The sequence below is a fragment of the Serinus canaria genome, chromosome 1 (assembly GCF_022539315.1).
Source record: "Serinus canaria isolate serCan28SL12 chromosome 1, serCan2020, whole genome shotgun sequence".
NCBI lineage: Eukaryota > Metazoa > Chordata > Aves > Passeriformes > Fringillidae > Serinus > Serinus canaria.
In genome coordinates this window covers 18,877,774-18,904,573 of record NC_066313.1, presented here as the reverse complement: position 1 = coordinate 18,904,573, position 26,800 = coordinate 18,877,774, and the positions used below count along the sequence as shown (strand labels likewise).

The following is a 26,800-nucleotide window of genomic DNA, read 5'->3' as shown; positions in this document are numbered from 1 at the left end:
CCCCCCGGAGTCTGCGAGAAGAAGATCAGCACCCTCCACAACACTGCCTGGTTTCTTTTTCTTTTCTTGTGTTGGGGAGTGTTCCTTTGTTACTTGTTATTAAATAGGTTTTATTTTCCACTTTGCTCCTCCGAGGAATTCCTTCCCGAACCCGGTATTGGGGGAGGGGTGGTTGGAGGTTTGTTTTAGGGGACTCCCTTTCGGAGATTTCCCCTAATTTGTCCTAAACCAGGACACTTTGCTTCTCCCCAAAGTCCTGCAGGCTTCGCGGACCCGATAGACAGTGACTGGGGAGGGCGTGACCGCCGGCCACTGAACGACACTTACAAATTCCCCAGCCCCCACTGCTCTGGCGGTGTGTGCCGAACCCGACAGAGACACAACATTCTGGGCGTTTCTGTCTGGAGCAGCCCAGGGGGCCGCCTTGCCCTGCGGCGGCGAGTCCCGCCGGCGGCGCCGTGCGCCGCAGCCAATGGGAGCCCGCCGCCAGCCCGCGTTGACAGTTGAAACAACGCCCCGCGTCGCGCAGGTCTTGGCGCCCAAAGCCAGGACTTGGAGGCGGGGGGATCGGGCACTCAGCAGCGCCTCCAACCAATCAGAATATAAAGTCCGCTAATTGCGGATTTTTATTGGCTACAGCTCCAGAACTGATTTTAGCAATAACCAATCGGACGCGACGAAGCGGCGGCGGTTTGAATTGGGGCGGCAGCGGCCGGCCGCGGTGTGCAGAGTGGAAGGTGGCCTGCGGCAGCTGCGGGAATGATTTTTCGTCATGGAGGGCGATCCCACGCTGAAGGAGGGTCTAGATCGCAACAACTCCCGATTCGTGTCATCCATGAACCGGATCTTAAAAAAGGTGAGCTATGGGGACCGACGTGGCCGCCGGTTCCGGGCGCCGTCCTGAGGCGAGCGGGGAAGCGGGGACTCAGAGCAGCCGTGCTGTCTGTGCTGGGCCACGCACTCCTGTGCCTTGGCAGGAGAGGGCTGGCAAGAGCCAGGTCCCGGGATACAGCCACAAAAAGGACAACTGGGACTGCCCGTGCTGCATACGCGATTTAGTCACAAGCGCGAACTGCCTTCAAAGTGTCCTTAACCCTGACTAGCTTGCGTTAGACGGGAGGTTTTTTATGAACTTAAAGAAAGTGGGGGACTCTGTGAATCCTCGCTTGGGAGCTGTTCTGTGTTTAAGGTGGGGGCATGATCCTCCTCCGTGCACAGACTTACGCGTTTATCCCGGGATGCGGCCTTTCCCGTTCAGGAGATGTTTTGTGCCGCCGCCGGCCTAAATCTGGCTCTAGATGGATTTTCTCGGCTAGTGCCACATCGGATGTTTTTACTTGTCATGAGCTGTTGGTCTTAGCTGGGGGCTGCTATTAGTTTCAACAACAGAAATTTGGGTGAAACTCAGAGAGCGACTTAACTGCATTTTTAAACTCTCTGGAGCCCTGTTTTGGCACTGGCTGGCTTATACCTGAGGTTCAGTGGCTTGCACACATGCTTAAAATACACCGGTTTCCTCTAGGAGTTAATATTTCCAGATTGCTGATTTATAGTTTTAGCCAATAACACAACTTACTGATAAGTTCATATTTAGGGTAAAAGAAAAAATTGTCCTAAAACCAATACATAAAACAGACATTGCAGATATTACTTTGATAGTTTGTTCTAATAGTTAATGGTTCTTTTTCTTTAGTATAATCATCCATTCGAGAATGACATACTCATATCAATGTCTACTCTCACTTATGAAACACCTGACGGTAAGAACTCCTTAAAACTACAATGTTTACATACTGTATGTGTAGACTTAGTAAAGCATGCAAGTGTTGGTAGCTGCAGAATATTTAAGTGTGACAGATACTGAATTTTGTTCCCTAAGGTATCTTAAAGAATATGTAGACTTTGGAATATACCAGAGATTCCCCTGTAATGTATAACCCTCCCTTTTAATTTTTAATTCTTATGGAATTTAGAGGTATCCCAGGCCGGGGGTCTATATACAAATCACTAACAGGACGCTACTGCTGTGGAACGTGCCTTGAGCTGTTTTATTTTTCAGCATCAGTCTCATTACATGGTTATGACAATGGGAAGATGCCATCAGCTCATCTCCCAGGCAGCAAAGAACCTAATGTTACAACTTACTTTATAACTTTTTTGACCAATCACACAAAGCAGAGGCATATTGACAGTAGTTCCATCCAACCGCTATAAGCACATGCACCTTTGGTTAAAACAATGCTTGCTTATTTCGAATACAATGCCTGCTTGTAAGCCTTAAAACACAATGCACAGAGCTCCATTATTAAGCTTCAAACTTCCTAATATCTTCTTAGACATACTTTTCTGCAGCTTAGTAACTTACACTAGACAACCGTTGACAGAGCATTGTTCTATTTGTCCTTGCTTTTCAACTTTGTAAATAATTTTTCTGGTGACCTATCTGATTAGCTCTAATGACAGTTCTGTTTTATCTGAGACCTGCAGATTTTTTGCAGCTTTCCCAAAACTCTCTGATTTGAGGTTTTTCTTCTCCATTCTTTCTTTCATCTTTCAATATCTAATTTCATTAATTATCAAACCTAAAGTTTATTTCGAAAAGTGTTATAACTGACAAGATTCACTAGGCCACTATTCAAACCAGCTCCAACTGGCGCCTTTTGTTCATGCCAAAGAAAAGGCGCAAAATGGAGCTGGCTTAAATAATGGGCGCTGAAAGGGAGAAGCCATCGCCCTTGCCCACTGTCTGGAGCACGGCTGCCTAGAAGCGGGCAAGGGAACTGAGTTCATTGCCAGCCCTGCCAAGATAGCAGCGGCCTCCAGCCGGGCATTCCCGGCCACGTGGCCGCTCTCAGCACAGCTCTCGACCACGTGGTTCCTTGCCGCGCCGCACGGGCCCGCAGCATGGCCCTGCAGGCTCCACCAGTAAATGGAGCAGCGCCACTCCTCGGAGACCACAGAGATAGAGAGCTTCTTGCAGTTTTTCTGGTCCTTAAATACATTGTCATAGAGGCATTACCAGCTTTTCTAATTGGCTTAGCAGCATGCCTCCTCTCAGAGCCAGCCAGCGATTAGTTTTGCCAGGCACGGGAGAAGCTTTCAGCAGCTCTTCCCTGAAAATCACTTCTGTGACTGGCCTTCTCCCTCTTTACCAAAAATCAAGCTCTATGAAAACTACCACATTCATGAACTGCCGTGTCAGTTTCTATAACTTACTGGAGAGATCGGGGAAGTAGAAGCTGTGCACCAAAGGTTTTTACAGACTGGCAGGCTTACATTTCATATGCATTATGCAGTGGGAGAGGAAGGAAGCATTCACAGAGTACTGTAATGGACAGCTTTGCATATCTAAGGGTTTGGCGATGCTTTTGGGTTAGTGATCTGTGTTCGGTATGGAAGGAATACGGATCTCAGCCCCGAAGAGCCTTAATTGTGGCTTTAACTAACCTCAGGTACCATGGAGTCTGCATTCATCAACTGAAATCTAGAACCTAAAATCTTTTGCCTCTTTTCTCCTCCTGGTAGAATATGGGGCTGTAGTGCTCTTTGGATTTTAGCTCAGTCTTGTTTGACTCAGCATGTGATTATGTTTTTTGTCTTGCCTGACTTCTCAACTTGAATTGCCATATTCTCCTGGTTTGTCTTTCTCAAAACTTTTATTTCAGCAAATGTGGTGGTAGACAGTTCAGATTTGCTAATGCTTTCTTATTCTGTAATATGTTGTTCCTAAATGTTTGTTAGAGCCATACTCAGTATAGATGGTATTATGATAAGTGGTAATATTATTACTTTTTGGTTTTTTCTAGGACCTAAAAAATGGGACACGGAGTCAAGGACTGAAAAACAGAAGAAAAAATTTACGGTATTTAGTAGTGCAGTCCTACATAGTGCAGCCAAATGCAGCAATATTTCTTTATGGATGTATAGATAGATAGGATTATATTCTAATCTTGCCGTGCTACAGAATATTTTCAGAGGTATTGAAGAGGTCAACATGTGCTTTACAATAGAGTTTTAGGGTAGTTTAATATTGTTTCCGATGCATTAGGCTAAAATAGATGACCATTTATCAGTGGTTAGCACCACTTGTAAACCTGGAGAGATTTTTTTTTTTCCAGTTGCTGTCTGTTGGGAATGTGTATTTTTGGAACTCATCAGAATGTGTTCTGTGCAGTTAACGAATTGAATCGATTTATCTTTGTTCAGGCAGTCAGCTCTTTGATTCTGCAGAGGTTTCTGGTTTCATCTTTAGTTTCTTTCTCTTTCCCTGTGAAATAATGCCAGATTAGTTAAAGAACCTTTTCAGTCTCACCAGTCAGTGTGTCAGGTAAACCCATGGCCTGTATGGCGTGCCCTGGCAGTAACACAGAAGCCGTTCTGAGCCCCACAGAGTAGGGGCATGGGTGGATTTAATGGAGACCAAAAAGAGGCTGTATTTAGGGTTCCCTTTCCACTCCTGGTAATGCCTCGTGCGCAGTCTACTAAGCACTGCTGCCCAAATTCTCCCAGCCTAATCCGTAAAAGACTGTGAGGGAAGTTCTCTGTCTTGGCCTCTTCTGTGGGCCCAGGTATGTTCTCGCAGTGACTTTAGCAGCAAGAGTAAGGGAAAAAGTGAATGATCAGGTAAGTTTTACTAGGTACTTGTGGCTTTCCTGGTTCGTCCAGGGGAAACCTGAGACAATTGAATGGCCTTGTAGATGTGGGCTATGCCAAAGGAACTAAAGACGATGGCTGTAATTATTTTGCTGTTCTTTTAATCCTTCTGACTTTTTTTTTTTTTTTTATTGCAGAAGATTAGTCCAAGGCCAAGGAGCAGAGGTAGTGTTTTTTTTTTTTTTTTTTTTTTAAATATCTGTTGCAAATTATCTTAAGCCAAGAGTCTTGACTTTAAGGACGGTATTCAGGTTCATGCTAAAGCCTTTAGGATACGCATGGGTTTTTGTGTGAGAAACCGTCTAATATTTCATCAGCACTTATGTTCGTAAGGATTCAGAAATGTCATCTAAAGTGTTCAAGATTAAGTACATTATATTTCATGCTGCTATCAAAACCAGCTGATCAATTGATAAGCAGCCCTTATCAATTAATGAAAGAGTTTTTTGTTGTATTGTCAGTTTTGTCAGATAACCATTGAATCTTAAAGCTTCCAAGCCTGACTTGCGTGCACGTAGTGGTGAAATATGAATGTTGTTAGCTTTTTGAAAATTACTAGGTAAGTGGGCATATTAAAAAATATGTACTAAACTAATCTCATGAAGTTGCATAATGGGCTATCCATAATGTAGCAGATTATTCAGTGTAGTCAATGAATCAGCATGCCTCCAGGAAAAAGTAGCATACAGTTACTTTATTGGGAATCACTTGCAGAATAGAAATCAAAGCATGTCTGTAAGTCAGAGTGTAGATATGATACTACTTGGACGGGATGTGTGACATCTGGGCATTTTCCTGAAAAGGAGCTGTATGTTCCAGTAAAATATATATCTCCAGTGGGATAAATGACGGGGGAGAAAATTTTCCAGTGTAGTAGAGTGAATCACACAGAATCACTAGACTGGGAGAGACCTTCAAGCTCATTGAGTCCAACACCTCAGCTAAACTGTGGCACCGAGTGCCACATCCAGTCTTTTTTAAACACATCCAGGGATGGTGACTCCCCCACCTCCCTGAGCAGATCATTCCAGTACTTTATCACTCTTCCTGTAAAAATCTCTTTCCTGATATCCCACCTGTATTTCCCTTGAGTCTGGGTCCTCTGTTTCTGTCCATTGCTGCCTGGAGAGAGAGACCAACCCCCACACCCACCTTTCTGGAAGTTGTAGAGAGTGATAAGGTCACCCCTGAGTCTCTTTTTTTTTCTCCAGGCTAAACACCCCCAGCTCCCTCAGTCACTCCTCCCAGGGTTTGTGTTCCAAGCCCCTCAGCAGCCTCGTTGCCTCCTCTGGATGCGCTCCAGTGTCTCCAGGTCCTTCCCAAACTGAGGGGCCAGAACTGGACGCAGCACTGCAGGTGTGGCCTCACCAGTGCCAAGTTCAGGGGAAGAATGACCTCCCTGCTCCCGCTGGCCACACTGTTCATGACACAGGCCAGGATGCCTTTGGCCTTCTTGGCCTCCAGGGCACACTGCTGGCTCATGTTCATGTTCTCCAGTACCCCCAGGTCCCTTTCTGCCAGGGCACTGTCCAGCCACTCTGTCCCCAGCCTGTAGCGTTGCAGGGGGGTTATTGTGGCTAAAATGCCACCTTGCCAAAACGAAGGTGTGTTGGGCTCTGTTCTCTCAACGTTGTGTAGTTGGGTTTTTTTGGTGTTACAAGTGACATTTGTCTGAGAAACTTTTATTTGGAGCACCATAGGACAAAGCACCGCCTCGCACCGGTCTTCCTCCACAGCACTGCCAAAAACCTTCTCCGTACGGTGGTCAGATACAGGCTTTGAATCACCCTAAGAAATCTAAATGTAGAGCTGGAAATTGAGGGTCTGATACTAAAGGTTTGAGATGGTCCTGACCTTTACCTCTTGTTCCATTTGGCTAATGGGGCAAAGTAGTACAAAGCTGTGGCTATCACTCTCTGATAAAACAGGGAAAGAAAGTTAAGGTTTTTTTCAAAGAAACAGTATTTAAAATTATTTAGAATAAATATTTTGCTAATCTTTGCAAATCTCCTTCATGGTCTGAATATCCTAGAAGCTCTTAAGAAATAGAGTTTAAGTTCTTGTCTTAACTACTAGAAAGTCTTGATCTTATCAATTTTAAATTTAGTGTGCTCCATTTCAGATGACCATGAAAGGCAGAACAATGGGTAATATGTGGTTTTGCAGCTTCTAATGTTACTTGAGAAAAGTATGACTTGAAATAAATCAAGTCATCCTAGGGAAGAAATTTCTAACTAAGTAGTAAAGTTGGGTGAACAGCTTTCTTAGAAAAAACGTAAGCCTTCCATAGATTTGTGTTTTTATATGTGTATATACATATAAATCTCACAGAATCTCACAGATTTTTTCCAGCTTAAGAAAACCATGCTCTGCTCTGGCTTTGTTTAATTGAAACACAAGGACCCATGAAGCCATTGGAACTTGTCTGGTTGTGGTTATTGTTAGCCTTAAAAAAACCCATACACCTTAAACCCTCAACCCAAAAAAGATACATCTGTCTATGGATTATTAAAGCTCATGTACAGATTTTACTCACTCTTAAGTAGGCTTAAGTGTTTTAAATTAGGATACATAATGGTTTGTGCTATTAAGTCTAAACATTAAACAAACACCTATGAATGGACCCCTCCCCTTAGAATATAACTAGTGTTGTTTATTCCAGCTCACAATTCTGCATTTTGCTAGATTTGAGTTTTCCTATTTGGGTGGCATGTCCAGCACCCTCGTCAAGTTTTACTGATTCAAACCTCAGTCCTTTGAGTGCTGGGCTTTTTTTTCATATATGGCAGGTCTCAGTGAGGGAGGACCAGGTATGTTCAATTTCAGCCTCCCACAGAAGGGAAATTTTTGTCATATATTGGCTGCTTAAATTGGCTTTTTTTCCTTGAGAGTTTTTTGGGAACAAAATGTGCTTCGTGGTGTTTCATAGACCTTGCTCAGTAAGGGATTTCAACTGGACGCTACTTTGTTCTTCTAAGGCCCTCTGTTCCCAATCCAGATATGTTTGGAAGAGGCACTCTTTGGCTTCTAAAAGAATTTGTTGTTAAGGAAGCATTACAGTAGTGTTTTGCAAAATAATGAGGATTAATTTCCAGAGAAGGTCACAGCCTTAGTCAATCCAGAGCCTTCTGGTTATATGCTTGTTGAATTTTATGAGAGAATGGTTCTCTAGCCACCGGTTGGAAAATTGTGCTTTAACCAATTATCAGTGCTCTGTGTCCAAACTTGAGGGGATCATGGCAGGTTTTTTACAGGACTTGTCCTGTGCGCTTTTGTGGTTATGTACTTGATTTAAGTAAATAACAGAAGAGGGAATACCCTTTGTTAACACTCAGATGATAGCAGGTCGGGTTGGCCACTGAGAAAGGTGTCTGACAAATTTGGGCTAAAAGTTAAAGAAAAAATTTCATGCCAAGAAGTTGAAGGTAATAGACTTATTTTGGAATACTCAAAGGCTGAAGAGACAATTTTTGAAAGCTGCTTGAGCCAACCAAGGATATCACACCCCGCTGTAAAAACAGCACACACAATGCGTGAAGGTATGCACAAGTGCCTTGAAAATAAAGCACCCAAAACAGGTTTTCTGCGTGGTTCAACAGTGATAAAAAGTGTGCTGGAGTACTTTGGTTTGTGTTTCGTTATGGTGTGATTGGCCAGAGTGAGTCAGAAAAAGAAACCAGTTACTAGAGCCACTGGTGATAGGATGTAAATGGAGGGAAAAAGAAAAGAAATTGAAAACAAAAATAGCAAGAGAGGCTAAATATTATGAAAGTAATAGAACTTTTTTTCCCCTCCCATCATGCTACGAAATATCAGAGAAGCAGAGCCGTGGTTTTGAAGATAAGCCCTCAGCAGCACACGAGGTATGGGTGCTACCTTGCATCTGTTTTCATGGAGGGTTCCAGGCCAGGCTGGCTGAGGCTTTGAGCAAACGTGGCCATCACAAGAGGGGTTGGTACTAGATGGTTTTTGAGGTCCCTTCCAACCCCAACCATCCTACGTCAGCCTCTTTGGGGAAATGTATTTATGTAGTCAAAAGCTAAGAAGTCGTTTATGAGCAGGTGGTCCTGTACCACGATATCTGTACTGGATTGCAGCTGTATTATTAGGTTTTTTTTGAAGGGGGAGAGAGAGCAGTTGGATATAGGCTCTTCACCAGCAAGTGCCTTTTTAGTTAGGCAATATGTGGGCCTAACTTTTTAAATTACTGTTTGTAAAACCTGTGTAGTCTAGAATAGCTTCTTTTGACTCAAAGTAAGTTTGTGACTAGACTTGTTAATAAAAATGGTGTGATTTGGTCAGAATTTGTGGACTACAGCTGCGTTTGTTTCACTCCCACCACTCCACAAAGAACTGAGCAAGTGGTGAAAGCAGAAAATTCTATGGGCTAATTAATATAGCGTAAGCTACCAGGCTTTAAAATTCTTTTCATGTGCTTTTAAGGAATCTTCTGAGAGCTCTGGTGCAGATACATCTGATACAGGTGGGTTTTTTGTATTTCCTACTTATCTAACCTTTATTTAACTTTGTTGAGAAAAGTGAAAGATAGCGAGGTTTTGACCTTGTATTCCCGAATAGTTACTTGATTGTGTTAATTAGTGGGAGCTGCCTTTGACTTTTTTCATATTTATAACTAGTACTATTCAACATTTTTGATCTTGAGCAAATGCAAAATTCCAGTGTTTTTCAGCGACTCAGCTAAGGCTTGGAAGTAGCCAGCATTAATGGCTGAAAGAGAAGTTGCAGTGTAGTATGGTTAGCTTGGGGTTTAAGTATTCTGGTATGAAATTAGCTTGTTCATCTACATAGCTGCCTCTAAGGCTGGCAATTACTTCCCAGTTTTGAGGGAAATGTTTCCTACTCTCCATTTGAGAGCATAAATTCAAATAAGCATTTGAATGATAAAATAATTTCTGCCAAATTAGACAGGACACCGTTTTTCTTGACCTGCTCAATGAAAGCCAGGAAAATTATTTCTCGGCCGCGTGGTTCCTTGCCGCGCGGCACGGGCCCGCAGCATGGCCCTGCAGGCTCCACCAGTAAATGGAGCAGCGCCACTCCTCGGAGACCACAGAGATAGAGAGCTTCTCGCAGTTTTTCTGGTCCTTAAATACATTGTCATAGAGGCATTACCAGCTTTTCTAATTGGCTTAGCAGCATGCCTCCTCTCAGAGCCAGCCAGCGATTAGTTTTGCCAGGCACGGGAGAAGCTTTCAGCAGCTCTTCCCTGAAAATCACTTCTGTGACTGGCCTTCTCCCTCTTTACCAAAAATCAAGCTCTATGAAAACTACCACATTCATGAACTGCCGTGTCAGTTTCTATAACTTACTGGAGAGATCGGGGAAGTAGAAGCTGTGCACCAAAGGTTTTTACAGACTGGCAGGCTTACATTTCATATGCATTATGCAGTGGGAGAGGAAGGAAGCATTCACAGAGTACTGTAATGGACAGCTTTGCATATCTAAGGGTTTGGCGATGCTTTTGGGTTAGTGATCTGTGTTCGGTATGGAAGGAATACGGATCTCAGCCCCGAAGAGCCTTAATTGTGGCTTTAACTAACCTCAGGTACCATGGAGTCTGCATTCATCAACTGAAATCTAGAACCTAAAATCTTTTGCCTCTTTTCTCCTCCTGGTAGAATATGGGGCTGTAGTGCTCTTTGGATTTTAGCTCAGTCTTGTTTGACTCAGCATGTGATTATGTTTTTTGTCTTGCCTGACTTCTCAACTTGAATTGCCATATTCTCCTGGTTTGTCTTTCTCAAAACTTTTATTTCAGCAAATGTGGTGGTAGACAGTTCAGATTTGCTAATGCTTTCTTATTCTGTAATATGTTCCTAAATGTTTGTTAGAGCCATACTCAGTATAGATGGTATTATGATAAGTGGTAATATTATTACTTTTTGGTTTTTTCTAGGACCTAAAAAACGGGATACGGTGTCAAGGACTGAAAAACAGAAGAAAAAATTCATGGTATTTAGTAGTGCAGTCCTACATAGTGCAGCCAAATGCAGCAATATTTCTTTATGGATGTATAGATAGATAGGATTATATTCTAATCTTGCCGTGCTACAGAATATTTTCAGAGGTATTGAAGAGGTCAACATGTGCTTTACAATAGAGTTTTAGGGTAGTTTAATATTGTTTCCGATGCATTAGGCTAAAATAGATGACCATTTATCAGTGGTTAGCACCACTTGTAAACCTGGAGAGATTTTTTTTTTTCCAGTTGCTGTCTGTTGGGAATGTGTATTTTTGGAACTCATCAGAATGTGTTCCGTGCAGTTAACGCATTGAATCGATTTATCTTTGTTCAGGCAGTCAGCTCTTTGATTCTGCAGAGGTTTCTGGTTTCATCTTTAGTTTCTTTCTCTTTCCCTGTGAAATAATGCCAGATTAGTTAAAGAACCTTTTCAGTCTCACCAGTCAGTGTGTCAGGTAAACCCATGGCCTGTATGGCGTGCCCTGGCAGTAACACAGAAGCCGTTCTGAGCCCCACAGAGTAGGGGCATGGGTGGATTTAATGGAGACCAAAAAGAGGCTGTATTTAGGGTTCCCTTTCCACTCCTGGTAATGCCTCGTGCGCAGTCTACTAAGCACTGCTGCCCAAATTCTCCCAGCCTAATCCGTAAAAGACTGTGAGGGAAGTTCTCTGTCTTGGCCTCTTCTGTGGGCCCAGGTATGTTCTCGCAGTGACTTTAGCAGCAAGAGTAAGGGAAAAAGTGAATGATCAGGTAAGTTTTACTAGGTACTTGTGGCTTTCCTGGTTCGTCCAGGGGAAACCTGAGACAATTGAATGGCCTTGTAGATGTGGGCTATGCCAAAGGAACTAAAGACGATGGCTGTAATTATTTTGCTGTTCTTTTAATCCTTCTGACTTTTTTTTTTTTTATTGCAGAAGATTAGTCCAAGGCCAAGGAGCAGAGGTAGTGTTTGTTTTTTTTTTTTTTTTTAAATATCTGTTGCAAATTATCTTAAGCCAAGAGTCTTGACTTTAAGGACGGTATTCAGGTTCATGCTAAAGCCTTTAGGATACGCATGGGTTTTTGTGTGAGAAACCGTCTAATAAGTCATCAGCACTTATGTTCGTAAGGATTCAGAAATGTCATCTAAAGTGTTCAAGATTAAGTACATTATATTTCATGCTGCTATCAAAACCAGCTGATCAATTGATAAGCAGCCCTTATCAATTAATGAAAGAGTTTTTTGTTGTATTGTCAGTTTTGTCAGATAACCATTGAATCTTAAAGCTTCCAAGCCTGACTTGCGTGCACGTAGTGGTGAAATATGAATGTTGTTAGCTTTTTGAAAATTACTAGGTAAGTGGGCATATTAAAAAATATGTACTAAACTAATCTCATGAAGTTGCATAATGGGCTATCCATAATGTAGCAGATTATTCAGTGTAGTCAATGAATCAGCATGCCTCCAGGAAAAAGTAGCATACAGTTACTTTATTGGGAATCACTTGCAGAATAGAAATCAAAGCATGTCTGTAAGTCAGAGTGTAGATATGATACTACTTGGACGGGATGTGTGACATCTGGGCATTTTCCTGAAAAGGAGCTGTATGTTCCAGTAAAATATATATCTCCAGTGGGATAAATGACGGGGGAGAAAATTTTCCAGTGTAGTAGAGTGAATCACACAGAATCACTAGACTGGGAGAGACCTTCAAGCTCATTGAGTCCAACACCTCAGCTAAACTGTGGCACCGAGTGCCACATCCAGTCTTTTTTAAACACATCCAGGGATGGTGACTCCCCCACCTCCCTGAGCAGATCATTCCAGTACTTTATCACTCTTCCTGTAAAAATCTCTTTCCTGATATCCCACCTGTATTTCCCTTGAGTCTGGGTCCTCTGTTTCTGTCCATTGCTGCCTGGAGAGAGAGACCAACCCCCACACCCACCTTTCTGGAAGTTGTAGAGAGTGATAAGGTCACCCCTGAGTCTCTTTTTTTTTCTCCAGGCTAAACACCCCCAGCTCCCTCAGTCACTCCTCCCAGGGTTTGTGTTCCAAGCCCCTCAGCAGCCTCGTTGCCTCCTCTGGATGCGCTCCAGTGTCTCCAGGTCCTTCCCAAACTGAGGGGCCAGAACTGGACGCAGCACTGCAGGTGTGGCCTCACCAGTGCCAAGTTCAGGGGAAGAATGACCTCCCTGCTCCCGCTGGCCACACTGTTCATGACACAGGCCAGGATGCCTTTGGCCTTCTTGGCCTCCAGGGCACACTGCTGGCTCATGTTCATGTTCTCCAGTACCCCCAGGTCCCTTTCTGCCAGGGCACTGTCCAGCCACTCTGTCCCCAGCCTGTAGCGTTGCAGGGGGGTTATTGTGGCTAAAATGCCACCTTGCCAAAACGAAGGTGTGTTGGGCTCTGTTCTCTCAACGTTGTGTAGTTGGGTTTTTTTGGTGTTACAAGTGACATTTGTCTGAGAAACTTTTATTTGGAGCACCATAGGACAAAGCACCGCCTCGCACCGGTCTTCCTCCACAGCACTGCCAAAAACCTTCTCCGTACGGTGGTCAGATACAGGCTTTGAATCACCCTAAGAAATCTAAATGTAGAGCTGGAAATTGAGGGTCTGATACTAAAGGTTTGAGATGGTCCTGACCTTTACCTCTTGTTCCATTTGGCTAATGGGGCAAAGTAGTACAAAGCTGTGGCTATCACTCTCTGATAAAACAGGGAAAGAAAGTTAAGGTTTTTTTCAAAGAAACAGTATTTAAAATTATTTAGAATAAATATTTTGCTAATCTTTGCAAATCTCCTTCATGGTCTGAATATCCTAGAAGCTCTTAAGAAATAGAGTTTAAGTTCTTGTCTTAACTACTAGAAAGTCTTGATCTTATCAATTTTAAATTTAGTGTGCTCCATTTCAGATGACCATGAAAGGCAGAACAATGGGTAATATGTGGTTTTGCAGCTTCTAATGTTACTTGAGAAAAGTATGACTTGAAATAAATCAAGTCATCCTAGGGAAGAAATTTCTAACTAAGTAGTAAAGTTGGGTGAACAGCTTTCTTAGAAAAAACGTAAGCCTTCCATAGATTTGTGTTTTTATATGTGTATATACATATAAATCTCACAGAATCTCACAGATTTTTTCCAGCTTAAGAAAACCATGCTCTGCTCTGGCTTTGTTTAATTGAAACACAAGGACCCATGAAGCCATTGGAACTTGTCTGGTTGTGGTTATTGTTAGCCTTAAAAAAACCCATACACCTTAAACCCTCAACCCAAAAAAGATACATCTGTCTATGGATTATTAAAGCTCATGTACAGATTTTACTCACTCTTAAGTAGGCTTAAGTGTTTTAAATTAGGATACATAATGGTTTGTGCTATTAAGTCTAAACATTAAACAAACACCTATGAATGGACCCCTCCCCTTAGAATATAACTAGTGTTGTTTATTCCAGCTCACAATTCTGCATTTTGCTAGATTTGAGTTTTCCTATTTGGGTGGCATGTCCAGCACCCTCGTCAAGTTTTACTGATTCAAACCTCAGTCCTTTGAGTGCTGGGCTTTTTTTTCATATATGGCAGGTCTCAGTGAGGGAGGACCAGGTATGTTCAATTTCAGCCTCCCACAGAAGGGAAATTTTTGTCATATATTGGCTGCTTAAATTGGCTTTTTTTCCTTGAGAGTTTTTTGGGAACAAAATGTGCTTCGTGGTGTTTCATAGACCTTGCTCAGTAAGGGATTTCAACTGGACGCTACTTTGTTCTTCTAAGGCCCTCTGTTCCCAATCCAGATATGTTTGGAAGAGGCACTCTTTGGCTTCTAAAAGAATTTGTTGTTAAGGAAGCATTACAGTAGTGTTTTGCAAAATAATGAGGATTAATTTCCAGTGAAGGTCACAGCCTTAGTCAATCCAGAGCCTTTTGGTTATATGCTTGTTGAATTTTATGAGAGAATGGTTCTCTAGCCACCGGTTGGAAAATTGTGCTTTAACTAATTATCAGTGCTCTGTGTCCAAACTTGAGGGGATCATGGCAGGTTTTTTACAGGACTTGTCCTGTGCGCTTTTATGGTTATGTACTTGATTTAAGTAAATAACAGAAGAGGGAATACCCTTTGTTAACACTCAGATGATAGCAGGTCGGGTTGGCCACTGAGAAAGGTGTCTGACAAATTTGGGCTAAAAGTTAAAGAAAAAATTTCTTCAATTTCACGCCAAGAAGTTGAAGGTAATAGACTTATTTTGGAATACTCAAAGGCTGAAGAGACAATTTTTGAAAGCTGCTTGAGCCAACCAAGGATATCACACCCCGCTGTAAAAACAGCACACACAATGCGTGAAGGTATGCACAAGTGCCTTGAAAATAAAGCACCCAAAACAGGTTTTCTGCGTGGTTCAACAGTGATAAAAAGTGTGCTGGAGTACTTTGGTTTGTGTTTCGTTATGGTGTGATTGGCCAGAGTGAGTCAGAAAAAGAAACCAGTTACTAGAGCCACTGGTGATAGGATGTAAATGGAGGGAAAAAGAAAAGAAATTGAAAACAAAAATAGCAAGAGAGGCTAAATATTATGAAAGTAATAGAACTTTTTTTCCCCTCCCATCATGCTACGAAATATCAGAGAAGCAGAGCCGTGGTTTTGAAGATAAGCCCTCAGCAGCACACGAGGTATGGGTGCTACCTTGCATCTGTTTTCATGGAGGGTTCCAGGCCAGGCTGGCTGAGGCTTTGAGCAAACGTGGCCATCACAAGAGGGGTTGGTACTAGATGGTTTTTGAGGTCCCTTCCAACCCCAACCATCCTACGTCAGCCTCTTTGGGGAAATGTATTTATGTAGTCAAAAGCTAAGAAGTCGTTTATGAGCAGGTGGTCCTGTACCACGATATCTGTACTGGATTGCAGCTGTATTATTAGGTTTTTTTTGAAGGGGGAGAGAGAGCAGTTGGATATAGGCTCTTCACCAGCAAGTGCCTTTTTAGTTAGGCAATATGTGGGCCTAACTTTTTAAATTACTGTTTGTAAAACCTGTGTAGTCTAGAATAGCTTCTTTTGACTCAAAGTAAGTTTGTGACTAGACTTGTTAATAAAAATGGTGTGATTTGGTCAGAATTTGTGGACTACAGCTGCGTTTGTTTCACTCCCACCACTCCACAAAGAACTGAGCAAGTGGTGAAAGCAGAAAATTCTATGGGCTAATTAATATAGCGTAAGCTACCAGGCTTTAAAATTCTTTTCATGTGCTTTTAAGGAATCTTCTGAGAGCTCTGGTGCAGATACATCTGATACAGGTGGGTTTTTTGTATTTCCTACTTATCTAACCTTTATTTAACTTTGTTGAGAAAAGTGAAAGATAGCGAGGTTTTGACCTTGTATTCCCGAATAGTTACTTGATTGTGTTAATTAGTGGGAGCTGCCTTTGACTTTTTTCATATTTATAACTAGTACTATTCAACATTTTTGATCTTGAGCAAATGCAAAATTCCAGTGTTTTTCAGCGACTCAGCTAAGGCTTGGAAGTAGCCAGCATTAATGGCTGAAAGAGAAGTTGCAGTATAGTATGGTTAGCTTGGGGTTTAAGTATTCTGGTATGAAATTAGCTTGTTCATCTACATAGCTGCCTCTAAGGCTGGCAATTACTTCCCTGTTTTGAGGGAAATGTCTCCTGCTGTCATTTGAGAAGATAGCTTCAAATAAGCATTTGAATGATAAAGTAATTTCTGCCAATTCAGGAAGCATGCCATTTTTCTCGAACTGCTCAATGAAAGCTAGGATCACTATTTCAGTAGCTTGGCTTCTGTAAGTTCCTTTGCCTTTTGCAGTTATGGGGATAAGTGAGTGAAGTGCTTCAGACTCGGGTATGTTCATAGCAGCGTGCAGTAAAATGATCATGCGCTTCTCCGCCTCCTCTTACGAATGGTCTGCGGAGAGGCTGGTGAGGATTTGTAGAAACCTCTGTGAGTTCCAGCTATCTCCAAATCCTGTAAGATGTAGAAATTAGATTCTTAGGGATATGGGATTGGATTCCTCACACAAAACTTGAGTGCACTGTGGTGTTTGGGATGGTAGGGTGTTTTGGCTTGTGGTAGTTTGGGTGGGTGTTTTCAGGGCTTTTTTTCTTGGTTGGACTTTGGTGGTTTTGTGAGGTATAAAAGCTTGCCAATAGGGCGCACTAACTTAAGGAAAGCAACCTGTCTTTAGCTGTTTTAGCTAAGTCTTTAGTTTTGGCAGGTGTGTTCCATTTTTAGTATTCATACAGAATACGTCACACTTCTCAGGGAAGGCAGAGTTTCTTCCTGGTGTTATACACTGGTTTTGTGTTGAAAGTGTGCAAAGCTTGTCTCCAGCAGGTAAAAGTCAAGTGGAGCAGCTCTCACCTGGGCCTGCAAGTGTGATTCTGTCCTTAATAGGGAAAGTTACTAGGGTTACCCTCTTGCTTTCTCAGGAAGTGGCATGGCAGAGGAAATCTACCAATTACTTGTATCTAGCAGGATCCTATCCCAGACGACTGAATTAACTTGGAGAAAGGGATAAATAAGTTATAGCTTTGGGAATGTCAGTGTTTTGGATGCACCTCCTGTGAAATGGCTTTCTGTAATAAAGGTCATATTTTTAAGAGAGAAAGGTGGAAGTTTTCTTTTTTCTTCTCTGCTCCGCCTTTGAGGTGCAAAGGTGTTACTGAATTTCCCTTTTGGCCTTTAGGACCACTTTTAGATTCCCTTGAGAAAATACTTTTCTTTTTCCCTTCTGTGCTGGTGCCCACTGCTAATTACTGAAGTTCCGGTGATTTGAAAGTATGATTGCCAGCGCGTTGAAGGTATACTGCAATTCGATTTTTGAGGACTCGCAATTAGAAGAATTTTCCGCTTGTGTACGAATCAACTCATGCTTTGATGCAAGCTATTTTCAAATAATTTATAGTCGGTGTGGTGGAGTCAACACCTCCATGACACAGGAGCTGTTCCCTTTATCTCAAGAACTGCCCATTTGTGTAGCAGTGTCCAGTCTGTTCGTCTTGATGAACATTTAGGAAGCAGTCTGACAGGTTTGTGCCCAGTTGTGCTGGAGGAAGAAGATTGTATGGCAGAAAGGGTAATAACAAATTAAGAGTAGCATGACGAGGCAGTGATGTGGTAGTATCATAGGCAAGATTTTTTTCACTCGCGATTTCTCCTCTCCTTTTTCCTTCCCCTCTGGTGAGTGCAGGGAAGTTTAGAAGTCGGGGCTGAAAATGCACCATATATTTTATGCTCATGGATGACTGATTTTAGCTAATGATGAATTGGAAGGTCTGGCTACATCAAGGAAAAAAATAATTTGTTGCATTTCATTCACAAAACCACCCACAGAATAACTAAAACTGAGGTAAAAAGATTCTGTCTTGTTGTTTCATATTCTCAAGTCTGCCTTATTTCTCCCTTTGTCAGTCTTAAGGCGGTCTTGCCAACAGGAAGCTACCAGGAGGAAGCGTGAGAGAAAGTCCTTGCTATCTTTGTTGGGATATTTAGAAATGTAGCGGGGATTGTGCATTAATGATTAATGAATCTTAGAGAGCCACAAAAGAAAGAGCTTTAAAAATATTTTACTCTCTGAAATGTTGAATATAAATCGTAAAGAACTGATGGCAAACAAGCTTTCTTTACCCTTCTCTGCTCCACCAAAGTCATCGATGGAGCCACACACCATGCTTTTCCATTGGAATTGAAATGCAAATGTAATACAGTTAAAGTCATGGCGTAGGAAACTCTTTTCCAGAATGAAAACAGTGTAGTTGATAACTTGCACAGTGTGTGTTGAAAAGCATTTCTGGTTCGAGTTCAGCTGTGTTTCACTTAATATTTGCCTTCAAATTGCAGGTGAAGAAAGTGGTGCCGTAGCCTCAGTAGGAAGAAGATCTGAAGGAATTCGTCTCCAGGTAAGAATTTTGGGTGTCTAATAGAAGGTAGCGATTCAATAGAAACTATTAACTGTTTGAATGGTTTACACATGCCTGATGAGCTGATGCAGTCAGCGGAAGACTTGATATCGTCTGCATCCTAATGCACATTTTTGGCAAGTGAGGGGTTCAATAAAAAGCGTCCCAGAGACCAGTGACAAGTGATGTTACTGTCTTGCTAATACCAGCGGGCCAGAGAAAGCCTTACAATGTGCTGCATCAACAGACAGCCCTGAGAAAGGCTTTTATAGGTAAGGAAAAAGAGGAAACCAGATGGATCATAAGGTGAGAACACCTAGAAAAAAGAATGGTCATTCAATTGAGAGTCTAGCATAAGTAGGTAACATGATTTGGAGCAAAAGGTAAATGTGCAATAATGGCCGCTATCACAAAAGCAGGCTGGAATCTTCTGCTGTTGCTTCCCAGGCTAGACTCTATGGTCGGGACTAGCCAGACTGTTTACAGGGTTGAGGAAAAATATGACACGCACTTTGTGTGTGCAGCCATTCTAACCCTGTGCTCTGCTTGCTCCGATAGCATTGGTAAAAATGGGATTTACTTTCCTTACGTGTCTAGCACTGTGCTGGTGTCCTCTCTCTGACAGCAGCTAACACAGTCTGCTTCAGAAAGTGACAGTTTGACTAATAGATTGCCTTTACTTACAAAACTCTCTTAGGATTGACATTGAGGGTGGTTGCAGAGTAGGCCTTAATTTGTATATGACTTCTCGTGGGATGTGAAGAATACGAGTAGAGATTTGCAGCTGTAACTATCAGAGCTTTGTAACCGCTTTTCATTTTTTCGCTTTTCTTTATTTGTGTGGGTGTTTGTTGGTTTCTGTCGGAGGATCTTTAAGGCAGTGTGTGCTGTTCCCTGAATATTCTTGTTTATTATCCCTTTTTATTTATCTTCGCATGTAGTTCCTTCTTGGGATTTATGGGGGCGGTGGAGGTGGGGAGGCGGACTTTTTGCCTAAAATGTATACATTAAGAATAAGTGTATGCAGGTTGCATATCCTGATCTGAAGAATACTAGTTGGCAGTAAATCAGTTATAAATCAGAATAATCAGTTTGGAGTTGCCTGTGCCAATAATTTCTAAGTGTTTTAATAATTTTGTTTTCCTCTAAGAATCAGAATGTAGATGATGGACAAATCCTAGAGAAAAAAATAGTTCCAGTGGATGTGATATTACAAGGTGATGAGAGAAATTATCCCAAATGGATAACGGTAAGATGGTTCTCCTAATCTGACTTATTAGCTAGTTAGAATAAAATGAAAGCTCTTTAACTGGGTAGCAGTTAAACAAATTCTATCACAGCTTCTCTGTGGTTCTCCCATTGTTCTACTACTTGATGTCTGTGCAGATATTGTAGGATCTTTGCGTTTTTACAGCGATGATATGTAAGAAACGGGGCAAATGTTTTTAAATTTTATTTTCACTTTTTTTTTTTTTTTTTTTTTTTTTTACTTTTATATGTAGTTCTTGGAACCCTGATGTGCAGGTTGATCTTTGAGCTGTCAGTTTTCCTAAAAGTCTAAATAGAGGCTCAAAGAAAAAGTACTAGCTCTGTTTTATTTTCGGGGGCGAGGAAGTTCAGTGGTGAAGTGTCGGGATACAGCTTCTCTTTTCTGCTGGAGCTAGCAGAGATGTGTAGATTACTGAAGTGCGTGTGTGTAGATATATATCCCTGGATAAATTCTTACATTTGGAGTAGGGATTAATACATGACATACAGTGTATAAGTTGAAAAAATTATGAATAGCTTTCCAAGAATAAAAACTAAAATTTTCCTACTTTCTAAACCTTCGTACTGAAGCCTTAGACTAGATGTTTTCCACTTTGTCTGAACTTGGCTGAGCCCTTAAAGACCATAACTGTACATGACCCCAAACAGCAAGAGGCAAGGAAGTCACAAGTAAGGTTTTGATGATGTCTTTAACGTGCAAAAAACTCAGAACATTTGATTGTTTTTTTCTTTCTTTGTTTTTCAGATTACCACTCCACGTTCGTCAAAAAGTCATCATTCAACTTCGCCAGGGCAGAAACAGCTTGGTACAATTAAGTCTTTTGTCTGTTGGTCAGATGTACTTGTTTAAAAATGTGGATTTATTAAAATTCATTGGGAGAATTATTTAATTTCTTGTAAACAAAGGCTTTGTTTATCCAGTTGATAATTTCAATTTGCTGAATTTTAAAGGGAAGTCAGGCATGATTTTTCTTATGACAAAATGCATTTGGAAAACAGAAAGCAAATAGCTTGTCTATATAAATCCAGCTTTTCTTATGCACTCTAAGGAGCCAATATGCATAGGTAAAAAGTTCAGAAGCATTTAGTTCACTATAAGCAGTGGTTTTTAGTTCCGCCTTCTTTAAACCTGAGGAATGTAATATAGTAGCTTGGGGTCTGCTGGCAACTGGTAGCAGACTTAGTTCAGAAGCTTTCCAGGCTTGGTGCAAGCCTTTTAGTATAAATATTTTAGGCCTAACAACTACTGAAATCATTATTTTCTTCATGGTTTATGAGAACAAAAGCTGCACTTTTTCTTGCCAAGTACAAAGCTTTTAAGGTAGACAGTAAAGAAGTGGCAAAACATTTTGGATAATTTTGTTACTTCTGACCAGGAGTCAGAAAATTGCAAAGTCTTCCTCTGCATTTAATATCTGCATATTATGCAATTTCAATAGTGTGGTTTTTCCAACATGTAATTTCTTTCCTCTATAATATGTGAAGCCCATATGCTTTGAAGTGTATTTAGTTTTTTTTTACTAATCAGTACGGTTATCTAAATCATATGCAGTTGGTTTTAAGGTATAAAATATATCATTGCAAGTGCCGTAATAGGTTTGGATTTTTTTCTGTCTTCTGTTTTTGTTTTTTTGACTCATTGTAGTTTTTTGGTTTGCCTTTTTTTTTTTTTTTTTTTTTTGAGTAGGCAATCGAGCTATTTGCAGAAAGAAGCTAGAGTTTTCAAATGAATGTTCTTCATCCAAATATCCACAGTTACAACATTCTGCTGTTCCCATTTCATCAAATACAGTAGCCTCACCCAGTCATCAACCTCCTCCAGAACTAAGCACGGCTTCATGTGGTAGTATCCTTGCAGAATACCAGTCTGCATATGAGGAATGCTCCTTTTCCAGTACAACCCTTTTAGGCTTGTATCCATCAATGGTAGCGTTACTTACAAAGCTCATGACAAAGCGTTCTCAGAGAAAAGTGTTGAAGTACATGTTTGGACTCTTAAGGTCCAAGAGACGGCATTCTAGAAGACCAAAGCTCAATGTCACTGTGGACAAAATGAGAGGGTTCAGAAAGGCATCTGGAAAAAGCCAAAGAGTCTGCAAACACAGTGCTTTTCCTGATGGTATGGATAGAATGGGAGAGACATTTATAGTTGAAGATAAATTACAGACTACTGACTCACCAAAAGATTTAGAATACACAGAAGATGAAAAATCTACTTACAAACACTTCTCAGAACCCAGTTTTATAACATCTACTGCCAATTCAGATTCAAGAAAGTTTCATCTTGTAAAAGAGAAGACTCAGAAAACTGACTTTCATGTTGGTACCTCAGAGTTGTGTTCATCTGCTTGCAGTTCCCATGGCAATAGAAACAATTCTATACCTACCACAAATTGTTCTCCTGCAAGATCATCAAATACTATGTTCATATATCCTCAAAAAACAACTTCTTTCCAGTGCAAAGAGTCATTTTCCTCCTCAAAGCAGAATTCTTCAAAGACGGACAAAGAAATAGATGCTGCATTTGACGAGCTCTACTACAGAGGGATTTCTGGAGAATACCTAAAGCCTTTGACATTGACAAGACCTCTTATAAACTCACAGAATCTTAAAGAGAAAGGAACATTAGTGAAGAGTAATCGAAGTGATTCTGAGAGGTCCCTTAAACAGTGTGATATAGAATTTGAGAAACTGTGTGGGAACTCTATTCCAAGATCTCCCGGGCTTCAGACAGCTTCAAATTTCAGGAAATATGAAGAAATAGAGATTCCTGAAACTGTAAATGCTCTTGTTAATTCTCCTGTCAGAACTTATTCTGCAATTTCCAGTGTTAAAAGAGCAGGAAATTTTCAAAACCATCCTCTTTGTTCACCAGTAAAGCGACTGAAATTTATACCAGGACATTGTTTTTCTTCAAGCAAATGTCAGGAGATTTCCCACAGTAAAGAGGGTAATCTTCAGACAGGAGGCATGGATTTTTTGAGCATGTACAACTGTAGCAAGCCCACCTTTTTTGCTGATCACAACTGTCATTGTCAGGTATTTAAGGACCTTGGGGGAAAAAAAACCTGTGCATCTTTAGAAGAAGGGCTTCAGAATTGATTAGAGCTGCAAGCTGTTTTAACTAGGGATAGCATACTTACAGTGCTTTTTGGCCAGTAGGGATATTTTACAGCTCTGGGGGCTTGTGGATATCAGGTCTCCTGGATCCATGTGATGAAGCTCTCTAATAAATTTTAAATGGTTCTAAATGAAAGTTTTTACTCCATTTTAATAGACAATGTCGCTGGAAAGAATGGTCTCAGATAGTGACTCAGTTATAGTGTTGTCATTCTGAAATAATGACATTGATTTTATAGATGGACAGGGTGAAACAAATTAATCTTTATAGGGTTTCACAGGAATCATTGAACTTTTTGATTTAAATCAGACACTTACAAGTGTCTGTGACAAGTTCACAGTAATTTCTTCTTAAGCTAGCTGTGAAATAGTACATCTTTTAATGAATGTTAGATGTTGCTGCTTTATTTTCAGGGCTCTGGATCTCATGATTCTTCACATCAAAGCTTTCTTGGTATTCCTGGTACTTCCCTGCAAGGTTAGTTTCAGACACTTTATTAATTCATGCAAGGGTATTTTCATAAGGAAATTTGCTCATGAAAGTACTTCAAATGTTTAAATAGGCTAATACTTAAACAACATTCTGTAATGTTCATGCTACTCAACATTGTTCCTGCCCTTTTCATCCACTGTTTCTAATCACCAGAATCTGGGACTGCGGGTGCACACTCTGGTTGGCCTGGGGCAATGGAGAATTGCAGCTCTCTCAGAAATGTAAGCAAGTGTCACCCAAGGTAATAATAGCCTCTTTTTAAAAGATATTTCAGAATGAATTCTTACTCCTCTATGCCTGCATTAAAGATATGGAGGTGACATGCATGCTTTTGTGGAATGAAAATGAATGTGGGAGAGTCCAAGCTAATCACAGCTGCAGACTTGAGCACAAGTGTCTGTGGTCAAAACTAGCCAGACTCCAGCAAGGAGAGTTGCTGAGCACAAGACAGTAAGATGACCTGACTGAATACCTACTGTAATCCTTATCTGGTGTTCATTATAGAGGCATTTATTATTTTACATATGCTGTGGAGTTGTTTTGATTGTGCCTCTGTGTTTAAGCTGACAAGTCCTCTCAGAGAGGAGTGCAGCATAAATTTATTTAAAAGGACTTGCAAAAGTTTGCCTCTGTGCAGATGGGCATCATTAGCTGCATTTTGGCTCTGTGTGAACAAGCGGGGGCTCTGTTTGGAACATATCAGAGATCCTCTCCTGCTGCTATTATCACTGGCAGTGTATTTAGATCTCTAGAAGCAGGACACTCTTTTCAGTTCCCTGAATACTGTCCTAAAATGTCTGGTTTTCATAGAAAATAAGTTTTAAAGGATTATCAATCTTCAGATCTCTTCAATTTTTAATTACAAACATTTAATATTCTAAGGATTTTTAAATCATTAAATGCTCTCTAAAAAATTCCTGATTTTATTTACCAAAATATTTTATACATGCTTTTTTGCCATAAGTGTAATTTGTCACCAGACATTATGCTGGCTTCCGAAGCTCATTCAAGAAATATTTTCACTATGCTTGAGATTATCATATGGCTGATATCAATATTAACTGACAATATTTGAATTGGAAAGTCAAAGGAAGGCTGAAAGCACCTTTTAAACTACTTGTATTGAGAATTTAACCAGAAAAGAAGTTTAATGATGTAAAGAAATAAAGTTTCAGTTTAAGCAAAGATGAAATTGAAATTTAGAGGCTTACAGATACATACAATATTGATAAAGATTATATTTTGATTATTTCGTATATAATGAAAGATTGGAGACAAGCTGATGAGTATGCAAGGATGTTTCTGTGATGTTGAGTATGTCCACTTGACTGAGCAAAGTTCTTCTCAGTTCTTTGATTCCCTTTTGTTTTTCCTCAATACATTATCCTGTCTCCCCATACAAAACAGCCATTCCTGTTAGATTGGTTATTGTTTTAAAGGAAATGGGTTTTCTGTATTTAATGCCTATAAGTAGAGAAATTAAGATTTCAGAGTTTTCTTCCAAGTCATCTGAAATAAAATCTATTTCTTTCTTCTTTAATTACACAAAGACATGTTTGCTGATTTGTAGCCAAAACGGACTGTCAGCTGGAAAGCTTCCTGAGGCCTGTGGTGTGATATCTTTAGCTTTCTATGGTTCCCAGCAGTGAAGCTTTTTAATGGCTTCAGATCCCTCAGACATTTAATGCCTAGCCATGTGGAAAAATGCTCTCTTTTCTAATGAATGGTTGTGAAAAGAGATTTCTGAAAAGGAAATGTGCATAACTAATAACATAACATAAATGTCCATAACTAATGTTCATAACAGCTCTTTGTGAACGCTGTCCTACAGCTTTACTGCTATACTTAATTGTCAGATGTAAATTCAAAATAGGAGAGAAAATATATGCAATTTCTTAATAATATGCAAGGTGTTTTCACTTGTGTTGTTACCTTTTATCTAGTTCTGAATGCATTCCAAGATTGCATCTCAAAGTTGAATAGATATACATAACTTAGATCTAGTAGGACTACTGAGGCATTAAAATGACATAGCATGAAAAGCTTCCTCTCCATGTGACAGCACATAGGAAAGCAGATAAGGAGCCCTGCTGCTGTTGACAGTCAAGATGTTCAGATACGTTGCTTTGACAATTTGTTTCAATTTCATCCTGTTCACTGGAGTTTCAGCAAATACAGTATTTTTGTGTAATGTACTCCATTATCTAACCATACGTTTTGTTTTTTTTTTTTTCCTTAGAATATCCAGAAAACTAAGCTACACTGATGGGAAAGACCAATTGTAGGAATCCCTTGGATGACTCTCTGGTTAAAGCTCACCGAGAAGCATTAATGCACTGTTGCAGTTTAAAAAGTTTTGTATAAGTTGGGTTTTATTCAGTGTTGTTCCTTCTTCCAAGAATCTAGGATGTATAATTTTATGTAAGCAATATACAAACAGTTCTGATTTATACTTTTTTGTGGTTCAAATCTTTGGGAAAAGGTTCATCCCTTTTTACAGGGCACTTCTTACTCAATCTATGGCTAAGTTGGATTTTTGTATTTACAGTATTTGTAATAACAGAGTGCGATCTGTATTCTTTTTATTTGCTGATAAGCTTTGATTCTTACTGTATTAATAATAAGGAACAAGCTCATTTACCTGAATTGCTGCTTATTCATGTTTTTTGAGTGTCTCAGTACAGATCCAAATTCACTGCTATGTGCTATGTTAGTGTTAACATTTTCTCAGTATTTCACCAAAGTTGATATAATAAGATTTGATTCTTACTGTGTTAGGAAGGATCTTATTAAAGATCTTAGAAGCTTATAAATAAGCTTGTTCCTTATTAGGAAGGAACAAGCTTTTTTACCTAAATTGCTGCCTATTCATGCTTTTTGGATGCATCAGTACAGAACCAAAAGTCACTGCTATATGCTATGACTTAAGTCTGCTATGCAATGGTAATGTTAAAATTTTCCAGAGTTGATTGTTCAATAAAATTTTATACTGTTTAATAGGTTTGATAAATGCACTCTGTGTTTTTGACAAAATTGTACCCAACACAGTGTATGTTCCAAATAAAAAACTGTTCTGAACAAATATCTTCCTTCAACATTTTTTTTCTCCTATGTGAATTCTCAGGAGGAGTTTGTATACCTGCACAAGCAAGTCCATGAGAATGAGTTACGAGGGTCCCACAGTTTTTCACTGCTGTGTCCTTTCTTGGCGAGGGGGGGATTGTTTTAGTGGTGTCAGATCAGGTACTTGCTGTTTTATCAGCACTGCCCCGTGTTAGCTTTCTGAGCTTCACAAAAGGAAGAAATTGGTTTTCTTTGGCTTTACTTTATTTCGAGACACACAGGAGGGTTTTATTTTAGCTCTTAAAACCAAAATTTTGTTATCTTAA

General features: G+C 40.5%; 1 protein-coding gene across 7 annotated transcripts; it reads left to right on the top strand.

The window, feature by feature from the left end:
- Positions 1–648: 648 nt before the first annotated feature.
- HJURP (Holliday junction recognition protein) lies at positions 649–26,493 on the top strand. Of its 7 annotated transcripts, XM_050981086.1 has the most exons (17): positions 654–856; positions 1,694–1,760; positions 3,807–3,862; positions 4,791–4,818; positions 8,470–8,516; positions 9,097–9,136; positions 10,571–10,626; positions 11,552–11,579; positions 15,239–15,285; positions 15,866–15,905; positions 18,471–18,529; positions 19,680–19,778; positions 20,544–20,604; positions 21,486–22,837; positions 23,333–23,396; positions 23,565–23,652; positions 25,651–26,493. In XM_050981086.1, exons 1-17 carry the CDS (start codon positions 773–775, stop codon positions 25,694–25,696), a joined length of 2,262 nt encoding a protein of 753 aa, XP_050837043.1. In that variant the 5' UTR covers positions 654–772; the 3' UTR covers positions 25,697–26,493. The 7 variants fall into 7 exon arrangements, with proteins under 7 accessions (XP_030090749.2, XP_050837048.1, XP_050837063.1 ...); XM_050981091.1 differs by lacking the exons at positions 15,239–15,285; positions 15,866–15,905 and having other exon boundaries at positions 652–856; XM_050981106.1 differs by lacking the exons at positions 9,097–9,136; positions 10,571–10,626; positions 11,552–11,579; positions 15,239–15,285 and having other exon boundaries at positions 653–856.
- The last annotated feature ends 307 nt before the right edge of the window (positions 26,494–26,800 follow it).

Bases quoted from the DNA above. Each gene is read 5' to 3' on its own strand.
- HJURP (XM_050981086.1), top strand. From the start codon at position 773: ATGGAGGGCGATCCCACGCTGAAGGAGGGTCTAGATCGCAACAACTCC. The intron at 1,761-3,806 runs GTAAGAACTCCT...GGTTTTTTCTAG, and splicing joins CACTTATGAAACACCTGACG to GACCTAAAAAATGGGACACG. The intron at 4,819-8,469 runs GTAGTGTTTTTT...ACGAAATATCAG, and splicing joins TCCAAGGCCAAGGAGCAGAG to AGAAGCAGAGCCGTGGTTTT.